The sequence below is a fragment of the Uloborus diversus genome, chromosome 6 (assembly GCF_026930045.1).
Source record: "Uloborus diversus isolate 005 chromosome 6, Udiv.v.3.1, whole genome shotgun sequence".
Lineage (NCBI taxonomy): Eukaryota > Metazoa > Arthropoda > Arachnida > Araneae > Uloboridae > Uloborus > Uloborus diversus.
Window position 1 is genome coordinate 119367346 of NC_072736.1, and position 11542 is coordinate 119378887.

An 11542-nucleotide genomic window follows, 5' to 3' on the forward strand; every position below is an offset into this window, starting at 1 on the left:
CTAAATAATAATTCTGGCCTGAAAAGAATAACAATTAATGCTAGAAAATTCAATATGACATTACGAATTATTACCAAAAGAAGATGATACTTCTTTGCCTTGCTTGGCTAGCGCTTAATGTTTTGCATTTGTAGCTGAGTTATTTCTCTCAAATTCCCGAATCGGTTAATTTAAAATTTTTCTGTTTCGATGTTTCTAATTTCTGATTTATGATTTAATTATGTCATGCTATGCAAATCATCAACGAAATTCTCATGGATACATGGTGGTAGTTTTCTTTTCAGTTGATCTACCATTAGTTCTTTTTACTTATCGAATTCTGTTAATCTTTCTACCATTTTATTCCACTCATGATAAAAATTAAAAATGGTTTAACCAACATGTGGAATCTCGCCAAGGCTACTTTGCTCGCACAATACTAAAACTATAACTCTAAACAAATTTGGCGAAACATTTCAGCTGAGAATAAAAGCAATAAAGTAAATTCTTCTCGGTTAAACATTTTTCATTTTGTTCTACGATAATATTCGCAACTCCAACGAACTATAGGGGGCACTGAAGTCACTGTCTAATGGCGGACTTAAAAACTAAAACAAACGCACATGGTAACGAAGAAAATGCTAAAAGTGTTGTGATTTTTGTTCGTACGTATGATTTTTTCGCTTTATTCTTTTTAAATTAATTTTCAAAGTCTTGTGGATATTCTGGCCCACGTAGAAAGAAATGAGAATTCAAGAAGCATTACTAAACGTCAAAGATTAATGCAAACTACGTAGTTCGTAGTTCTAAGCAGCTATTTCCACGATGTTGAATTCGATATTTATCAATTCTTGATAAAACTAAATAGTAATTGTGGCCTGACAAGAATAACAATTAATGCTAGAAAATTCAATATGACATTACAAATTGTTATCGAAAGAAGATGATACTTTTTTGCCTTGCTTGGCTAGCGCTTATTGTTTTCCATTTGTAGCTGAGTTATTTCTCTCGAATTCCCGAATCGGTTAATTTAAAAATTTTCTGTTTCGATTTTTCTAATTTCTGAGTTACGATTTAATTATGTCATGTTATGAAAATCATCAACAAAATTCTCACGGATATATGGTGGTAGTTTTCTTTTCAGTTGATTGACCATTATTTCTTTTCACTTATCGAATTCTGTAATCTTACTACCATTTTATTCCACTCATGATAAAAATTAAAAATGGTTTAACTAAAAACGCGAAATCTCGCTAAGGCTACTTTGCTCGCACTATACTAAAACTATAACCCTAAACAAATTTGGCCTTTCAGCTGAGAATAAAAGGAATAAAGTAAATTCTTTCTCGGTTATTTATTTTGTTCTACGATAATATATTCAAGAAAATATTTTGCATACTGTCCATTCCAACTAAATGCTGCTGTAAAATATGGTAAGTTTAATTAATTTAAGATTAAAAAAAACCCATATTCTTACAAAGTCATACAAAACAATAAAATTTTTTACCTCGTATAACGTTATCCAAGTTTGTTAATCCAGAATTTTCGCTTTCACCAATTATTAAGGAAATAATGAAAACTAACATTATTTTGAGAAGCTGGAGAATACTACTAAGGGACGAATTAATTTCTGTAGCTGAAAGCAAACTAAGACACATCGATTGCGTTAATAAATACTCAGAACAAACTGCCTGTGTTTACGTCAACAGACACACGTGGAACGCAACGTGGCAATGTTTTAGTTTCATTTGCAGTTTTGTAAATCACCGCAAGGTAGCGTATTCGAGCGCTGGAGTTCCGAATATTCAAGAAAATATTTTGCATACTGTCCATTCCAACTAAATGCTGCTTTAAAATATGGTTAGTTAAATTAATTTAAGATTTAAAAAAAACCCATATTCTAACAAATTCCCACAAAACAATAAAAAAATTTTACCTGGAATAACGTTATCCAAGTTTGTTAATCCAGAGTTTCCTTGTGTTTAAGACTTTTACCATTTCTAAATCAACTCACGTTTTAGAAGGAAATAAGGGAAACTAACATAATTTTGAGAAGCTCGAGAATACTACTAAGCGACGAAACAATTTCTGTAGCTGAAAGCAATCTAAGACACATCGATTACGTTAATAAATACTCAGAACAAAATGCCTGTGTTTACGTCAACAGACACACGTGGAACGCAATGTGGCAATGTTTTAATTTTTTCGGAAGTTTTGTAAATCACCGCAAGGTAGCGTATTCGAGCGCTGGAGTTGCGAATAGAAGGCCCTGTACGTCTGTCTTGTCAGGGCAAAATTGAAATGTTTTACCTCTTTGTTGATATCTTAAATCACCACAAAGTGGCATATTCAAGCACTAGAACTGCAGATACATTTTTTTTTTTTTTTGAATTTTTTTTTTTTTTTTACATTCATGAAGGAAATGTACTTAATTATATCAAAATTAGATCAATATTTTACGATCTTTACTCCAAGCTGTGTGTTTAAGATTATTATTTACGATTCCCGATTTCATTTTCCCACGCATCAGTGAACAAAAGAAACTGTCGAATAAATCACATTTTGTTTGGATTAAAATTCAAGAGATGAATTCGAGTTCAAATGAAAAGTCTTGTAATTTTTCTGTCGGAAAGGAAAACATCAATGAAACGTTAGTAGGAGCTGAATATAATAAGAATATTTCAGGAATTTCTAGGAATTTGGTGACACATGTCATTGAAGAGTTAGTGAACAAAGAGGATTTCTCAAGTGGTTCAGATGCTGATGATGTGCTTCTTCTAAACAGTTCGCTTATATTGCCCGTGTCGACTTTTTCTTCTACAAAAAATGAAAAGGCGCAAGGGAAATTTTCGAGAAAATACCAAAGTGGATTTTCAAATGAAAGTTTAAAACATCATGTTTCTTTAAATGTTAAAAAGAGACTTAAGAATACCGTGCTTCCAAATGAGGAAATGGCAGAAAATATTGTTTGTGACTTTATTTTCGAATGCGGTATCGCAAGACATTGGAGCTTTAAACTAAAGAAAATCGGGGAAAGTGATTTTAAATATTACAGAACAATTCGCTATCGATTTCATGGTAAGAAAAAAAATTCTAACAAGCGCAAAAAATGCGAAAGTGTATGCGAGATCGGTTTGAATTTATGTATTTTTAAAAGAATGTCAACTTATCCATACTTGATTGTTTGCTCGGAAAAGGATTTACCGAATTTTAATCTGAAGTTTTATTTAGATCTTGATGTTCTTCATTATAAACCTAAATTTCACTAAACAAATTTAATAAACGTTGATATTTACGATTTCTGATATGTTTTCACGAAGATTTTAACTGGTGATCTTTCTGCTACAGATTTTTTGGCAATGATTTTATTATAATTTTTAATTTTCTGTTGACAAAACAACAAATCTGGTAACTTTCCTATCGATACTTCGTTCAAATACTGATTTTGGCCAGCGATCTTAGTTATATAGCAGCAATCTAGTCCTAACATTTGGTGACTTTTCAAAACCTATCAGCAACCTCAGTAACCGAAAGTTTCCATCATTAATTTTATTCCAAATGTTCAAATAAATTATGTTTTTAAAAACTCACCTCGACCACGTATTACCGTAACTTTGCCCAAGTATGATAATCTATATTTTTGCATGATAAGTATTTCGGCTGGGTTACAGTAACGTAGTTGCTTGGCAAGATTAGCGATTAGTTGGAAAATTATTTTCCATTTTGATGAAACTTCAAATATGGTTTATTTATTAACTTTTTTTAATTTCAATAACCTTGGCTTTTGATGGTGTTATTTATGCGTATAACTCTTTGAAATGGCTGTGGACTCCAAGAATATTGAATACTCGCTACGAATACCTTACTATAACTTGGTTAGTATTTTTATGAACCAACCAACTCACACGTAGAAAAAAATTGTTTTTTGACTGTGGCTCTGTTGTAAAATGACATTTTAAAGATATGATTGTTTCATTATTGCTGTCCCAACCTAAGATGAGGGCAAAGGCGGAGGTAACAATCTTGCAATCAGTCGAAGAACTTACCGTCAAGAGCAATATGAAATCCAACTTTTTTTGGCGAGAAATAGCGCCGAACTGTGCGAAGAACGCTTAACTATTTTTCTTATCTTTGTCAAAAAATTCAACTCCTCTAGCGGAATTGTGCAATTTTTGAAACTGGTGAAAACGAAGTATCTTAAACAAAATTATTTTAAGAAAAATTTTGTGCTGCCTTGCATTTAAATAATTTTTCAAAACTAAAGGATTATCTAGTTGGAACGTTAACTTTTATTTCTTTTTAAAGGAGTCTTTATAACTGAGCAGATCAGAAAAGTTGTGAAATTCTTGAAAAGCAAAGAGAGCAATTTTGGTACAAGCTAACAACGAAATTTGGCGCCAAAGACAGTTTTCTGCTGCTGCTCAATAGAACCAGTTTGATTGTATTACTATTTAGTTATGATGTAATCTTCTCCAGTAGCTTTTAGTTGTTGAAGATAAAGTGTTTTATGTCAGCTCTCTCTCTTACCCACGTTCGTTTCTTTACCTCAAATAAATTTTGATAGCATTAAATCACGAATGCACATTGCTTATTATTATTCTCACTTAACCGTAGTTTGTTTGTTTTTTTTTTTTTGGTTTTTCAGCTTACCACAACGAAAAGAATAAATCTACCTCGTTGCTTTCAATATTTAATAGCTGCGTTAACCGGCTTTACACGATCTGCTTCGAAAATAAAAGTTATGTCAAGTGACGCGTGTTTGGTAAAACTGCAGTTTGTCGGGTTGTCGGGTATTTAGAGCGGATGAAATAAGTTTCAAAGAGACAACAAAATATAAAAAAAGGTTTCGAAAGTTTTTGAAGCTATGATTGTTATTACACGTTGGTGCCGAAAGTAAACTGAAAAAAAAAAAAAAAAAAAAAAAAGAGAGAGATACACACTTGTACCTTCAAAGTTAACTCGTTTAACAATGTATCTAAATATTAGGTTTTAATCTGATTATGCATACATAGATGTGCTTTAAAAATGTTTTCCAACCAGTTTAATCAATCCTTTTTCGTATTTCGGATAACCATTGGACGAATTCGCAAACTAGCCTAGTGCTTATTTTCACGAAGAGAGTTACTTGAAAATGTGTCTAATTTTCAGAAGCCACCTGAATTGAGGAATCTTTCGAAATCAATTTTTCGAATCGATGACATAGTCTAATTGATACAATATAACAACACTGCAAAACAAAACTCAAAACTTAACAAAAACTTTTTATTTATATATGTACATTAATAACTTTTCAGAAATGATGTTTTGTAGAATGTGTGATATTAGTGAAGAAAAAGTCCTTAAATGAATTTGTATTTACACAAGAAAAAATGTATTTATACACATGATGAAAAATGCAGCATGCAGGAAGTCTTAAAATGTGTTGAAAAATTCATAGCTCGTAGAATCTTTCAATATAAAGTTGATGATTGATTCTAATTCATCTTCTTCTGGGAACAGCTGAGTAGGGCTCCTATGGGGAATAGCCGCCCCTATGTTTGAAAGAGAAAGAAATGTAATATATTAGTATTCCATATTGAATGCACGATAATGTTATATATTCCAGAATGGCTTCAAATGAGACTATGAACCGTTTTAATCTTAATGGGGTCATTTCCAACATTTTAAAAGTATTTTTTCCTGAAAGAATATGCTGAAAAACATAGGATCTAACCATTTTTTTAATAATTTGTTTAAGTTTAATATTTTCAAAAAATTACTTAAATCGGTGAGCTTTCATTGTTTACATCTCTTGTCGATGACATCCTATTCCTATTCAGAGTCACAACTGACTACAACTGTATTTATGTCGAGGACTGCATACTAAGTGCCTTGCCTCCATTATTTTATATACCGATAGATGGCAGCACAATCACCGGATCGAACAGTTAATGAGAATTTAGAACTAGTCCAGGAGCTAATAGCTACCTGGTGCTAGCACCCCCAGAGGTATCATTCCACTTGGAGGACATTGAGACCACGAGCATATTTAACGTCGCCCAGTTCCCTTTAATGACGACGGTGGGTCTTCGACCATCGAGGTTCGAACTCGGCCCCGAATCCGACACTCTACCGATCGGGCTACCACGGCCCCTTGTCGATGACATCAAAAATGATGAAATGCCATTCTGTGTTGCCATTCACAGAGCAAAATATTAAATTCGCATCTTTACTTACGTGTATTGGCAACGATATGGTTGATAGCAAGCGTAGAGCGCAATTTTAATTCGCTTCTTGATTATCATAACGTGGAAACGCGGTACAAAGATGCGCCATAGTGCATCATTTATGACGTCATATAGACCACGCCTTGTTTGAAAAATCGGACATTTTAAAAAATTAAAAAATAACTGTGGGGAAAATGAAAGAATTTTCTGGGTCCATGTTATTTTATTTATTTATTTATTTATTTTTGCTTATTCTAACAATTTCAGTGACTAAAAGTAGTACTTTTGACTGAAGGAAACAACCCCAATATCGTACGTTTAATCCTCTTCAAGAATGATATTATCAGTTAGAGCAATTTTTATGCATGGTGCATTAATTTGGAAAAAATAAATATTAGAGATGTCATTGTATTATTTGATGAACATTTCTTAGTAACAAATCTAGGGGCTTATTTTACTCGAAACATCAGAAAAGCTAAGAGCTTTTAGTAAAAGCGTAAAGCATAAAATAAACAAGTATAACTTTCAACAACAAGAGAAAGAATAAGTTATTTACGAAAAGTTTTAAAATCCAAATTCTTAACATATCGTCTTTATTACTAACTAGTGATACCGGTACGGCTTTGCCCGTAATAGAAAAATCAAAAGGTCTTTTGGTTCGCCTGTATATTTACAAATAATGTATGGTGAATTTTCTCGCCAGTTAGCTTGTACCCATCTTACGGTTCCACGTTATGACAATTTCGTATCTCGCCAATTGGCTAGTGTTACGGTTCCACGTTATGATAATTTCGTAATTTACTCGTCCATCTTATGATTTTTTTTCTTGAAATTGGAATAGAAAAAGAACAAAATCGATTTTTCGAAAAATCGCTTCGAGGTGCACACCCCCATGCTACAAACTAACTTTGCCAAATTTCATGAAAATCGGCCGAACGGTCTAGGCGCTATGCGCGTCACAGACATCCTACAGACATCCAGACATCCTCCGGACAGAGAGACTTTCAGCTTTATTATTAGTAAAAAAAAAATAATAAAGCTGAAAGTCTCTCTGTCCGGAGGATGTCTGTGACGCGCATAGCGCCTAGACCGTTCTGCCGATTTTCATGAAATTTGGCAAAGTTAGTTTGTAGCATGGGGGTGTGCAAATCGAAGCGATTTTTCGAAAATTCGATGTGGTTCTTTTTCTATTCCAATTTTAAGATCAAAAATATCATAAGATGGACGAGTAAATTACGAAATTATCATAACGTGGAACCGTAACATGGACACAAGCCAATTGGCAAGATACGAAATTATCATAACGTGGAACCGTAACAAGGGTACAAGCCAATTGGCGAGAAAATTCACCATACATTATTTGTAGATATACAGGCGAACCAAAAGACCTTTCCATTTTTCTATTACGGGCAAAGCCGTGCGGAAACCACTAGTATTACATAAATCTTTTTTGAAATTATGGTCTTGTAAATATTGTATTAAGGTGAAAGGATAAAAATTTCAGCGGAAAAGAATTTGTACAGTGCTGGCCAAATTATTAGACTAAGACTGTTTTAAAAGCAAATTCTTTATTGATTACATAACTATAGACACATTAACGAAGAGTGAAATAATTATCTAATATTTAGTATGCATTCCCTTGTTCTTGATGAGCATTTTAAGTCTTTTTGGCATACTTTTCACAAGGTTTACACCATTTCTTAAAACTTTTTAAAAAAGGAGGTAAAAAATTGTTTATACTCACTATTATGTATACTCACATACACATACTCACTAATTACCTAAAACTAACTTTAAATATAACAGAACACACTAATAAAAAAACTAGTGAACTGTTTAAGCTGATTGAGGTTATGTTCCTGGTAGGTAGATAAACAAAGAACATAAACAAAGCAGACAGTGCTGCCACCTGCAAACATTAAATTATGCTAAAATAAAGTAATGATCAGTGTACAGTATGTAATGCACTTTAACAGTAAAATAAAAAGTATTTTAATACAAATAGTGTACAAAAAACAAAACAAAAAAAAAAGACTTTTTAGTCTAATAATTTGGCCAGCACTGTACTCTTGTTTAGGCCACGAAAGCTTACAAAAGAGCGGTAGGAGGGCTCCTTTTCTGTTATTGATATGGTATGTCACGGTTCATTTTCTACATTTTCCGCCAAACTGGTCAAAACAATGAACTTAGTAACTCGTCAACCGTTGCGAAAATCAATATTGATGCAATTTGAAATTAAATGTTTAATTTTAAATAACGCATCCTATTAAGTAAGACTAGTAGTTACATCAAAACAAAAAAGTTCCATCAAAAAGAATTAATTAAGCCATTAAGTACGTACAATTTGGATCTGTCAGAAGATCTACGCAACTGTTGGAGTTTTAGCCTTGATTGAAATTCATTTCCTAAGACTACTTTCGAATATAAGCAGTAAGTTACCACCCCTGAGCCAGGACCAGGGCGGAACTACATGCAACATACCAACAGCCCGATTAACGCATCCAGAGACTGCAGTTTCGTACTTGGTATGGACTCATCAGTCTGGAATAGGAAATAACTGAGCTGGAGGCAGATGTCCTCTTATTGAAGCTGAGAATGCCAACAAACTGGTAGATAAAATAAATTTATCTCACCAGCGAGAGTTCGCAGACATGGTGAAGTTCAACTTGTGAATTGAAGGCAAAGCTTGAGTATAAAGCAGTAAGTTGCCGCCCTTAAGCCGGGGCTAAGGCGTAACTGCATGCAATATCCCGATAGTCTAGCTATCCCATCCAGAGACAGCATTTTCGTCCTAAATTTCGCAGTTTCTGAATGGGATAACCGGACTGCTGGTTTATTGCATGTAGTTCCGTCTTAGCCCTGGCTCATATTCGTATTACTAACCTTAATTTTTAAAATTGACACTTGAACAGAAAGCAACTAAAGAAGGGGTACCCTCCCCCGTAACAGCAAGCCCCCCCCCCCAAACAACGAGATGATCCCTCCTTCCAAAGCAAGGGTCCTCCCCAAAAATGAGAAAAATACCCCTCAAAATACCCTTTCTAACAATTTCAATGGCGCAGACTGCGCTCATGACCCCTCCCCCCCCATTCCAAGTAGGGCACCCCTGACTAAACAATGGTACGAGTACAATGAAAGTGCTTATTGGAGACACAAAAATGAGCATCACTTTGATGATGTAATGAGTTCATCACTAAGAGTAGTTTTTTGAAGAGTGAAATAAAAACCTATGTTCAAATGAAATGTGAACATGTTCATCTCGTCAAAAATGTCGCTCTCGAATTCAGCTCTCTGATTATCAAATGAAGATTATTGACCATTCTTGGAAAATTCGCCAACAACCTGAAGTCTGCCATAACGACAATTTCTTTAACATTACAACTTGCAGTTACTTCTTTATGTTAATACAGGCAAATCCCGTTACAATGAACTCCCAAGAACGGCAAACTTTGTTCGTTGTAACGAGAATTTCGTTGTAATGGAATTCAAGCCAAGGTAATGGAAATTGAATTGGGACTGAAAATATATTTCGTTGAAACGGAAATTTTGTTATTTTGGCATTCGCTGCAACGGGATTTCATTCTAATCAGAGAAAATTTTGTAGTCATACCTGAGATGATCTGGTACAAACGAAATTCATTGTCCTTGTCGACGCACTTTACAGTTTTCAACTTAAGAAGCGCTGCCCTCAGCCTTTGCTTTGCTTTTGTCAGATTACTGTCGTCGTAAGGATCCCACAGTCCTTTGAGTAATGCCCATTCCTATACAAAAAAAAAAAAGATAAATAAACAACTATAGCTGGGGCAAACCTAACCTGATTGCATCGTAAGGCTGTGATTCGGATCTGCGTCGGCTTCACAATGCTGCCAGGCAAAGTTTGCTCCAACTATAGTTCGCTGCGACCATATAGGCGGCTTGTATGCAGGGGCGGCATTTCAGCATTTCGTTTGGGGGGTCGAGTTTCTTGAACATGAATTTCCTCAGAACGGTATAAAATACATATTGTTTAACAAGAACTGATAATTAAATGGTTTTAATGTTAAGAATTAACCATTAAGTTCACCAACAAACTACATTGCTACAATAAAGACCATATCTCCACCAGAGTGTTCAACGAATGGAAAGACAGGAAAAGGCTTAAAAGATCATCAACGCTCCAACTTGATGGAGACATCAGGAGCCAAATAAAGTTAGAGCATTCCACCTTGAACTTTTTGCAAGAGCCTCTATTTCCCAGAAAGCCACCAAAGGAAACAAAGATTAATTTGAACCTCCTACAGCCATGCTCGAAAAAAGAAGACCCACCCCAGGTCAAAATTCATGCTATTACTAGCAACAGAAATATGCTAGCTTTTGCTATTTTTTGCTTTGTCTGCTAGTTATTCATGCTATGATATGCTTTTTTATGCTAGCAAGCATCACATGCTATTCAGCTAGCATACTCAGTAATAGCATGGCAAGCTATCTACAAGCATCATATGCTTATTTGCTGTTCAAGCTTGTTCAAAAGCATGTAGTGCTACGTAGCTTAATAAGCTATTTTAAGCTTTTTTATGCTAGTAAGTATCACATGCTATTCAGCTAGCATACGCAGTAATAGCATAGCAAGCTATCTACAAGCATCATATGCTTATTTGCTGTTCAAGCTTGTTCAAAAGCATGTAGTGCTACGCAGCTTAATAAGCTATTTTAAGCTTTTTTATGCTAGCAAGCATCACATGCTATTCAGCTAGCATACACAGTAATAGCATGGCAAGCTATCTACAAGCATCATATGCTTATTTGCTGTTCAAGCTTGTTCAAAAGCATGTAGTGCTATGTAGCTTAATAAGCTATTTTAAGCTTTTTTATGCTAGCAAGCATCACATACTATTCAGCTAGCATACACAGAAATAGCATAGCAAGCTGTCTACAGGCATCATATGCTTATTTGTTGTTCGAGCTTGTTCAAAAGCATTTAGTGCTACGTAGCTTAATAAGCTTTTATGCTACACATACACACACTTATGCCTGCACACAGACACAAACACATATGCCTACATACACACACGCGCGCGTACACACACAGCACTGCATACGCAACACGCACACATTTGCATACACACACACACGCACCCACACACATGCGCCTACACAAACGCACACGCGCATTCATACACACACACGCTGGTGATTGCGAAAAACATAATTTGAATTCAAGATGCCAAAAATTCAATTTTTTTTTTTTTTTTTGCCCTTCCTGAGGGATTTTTTTTTTTTTTTTTTTTTTTTTGCGCTCTATTATATGCCTTCATGTATGCGCCTTCATTTTTTTATGCGCCCTCAAACCTGTGTGCCTTCTGTATTAAGGTTGGCGG

The 11542-nt window shown here is 34.5% G+C and overlaps 1 protein-coding gene across 4 annotated transcripts in view; it reads right to left on the reverse strand.

Moving 5' to 3' along the window:
- Nucleotides 1-5227: 5227 nt before the first annotated feature.
- The window catches only part of LOC129224027 (interferon regulatory factor 3-like), a 74706-nt gene continuing 68391 nt past the window's right edge, over nt 5228-11542 (reverse strand). For all 4 annotated transcript variants that reach the window (XM_054858421.1, XM_054858424.1, XM_054858423.1 and 1 more), the window contains 2 exons: nt 9796-9946; nt 5228-5510 (listed from right to left, as the gene is read on the reverse strand). In XM_054858421.1, coding sequence (XP_054714396.1) covers nt 5392-5510; nt 9796-9946 — 270 coding nt within the window. In that variant the 3' untranslated portion in view covers nt 5228-5391. The remainder of the gene's footprint in view (nt 5511-9795; nt 9947-11542) is intronic.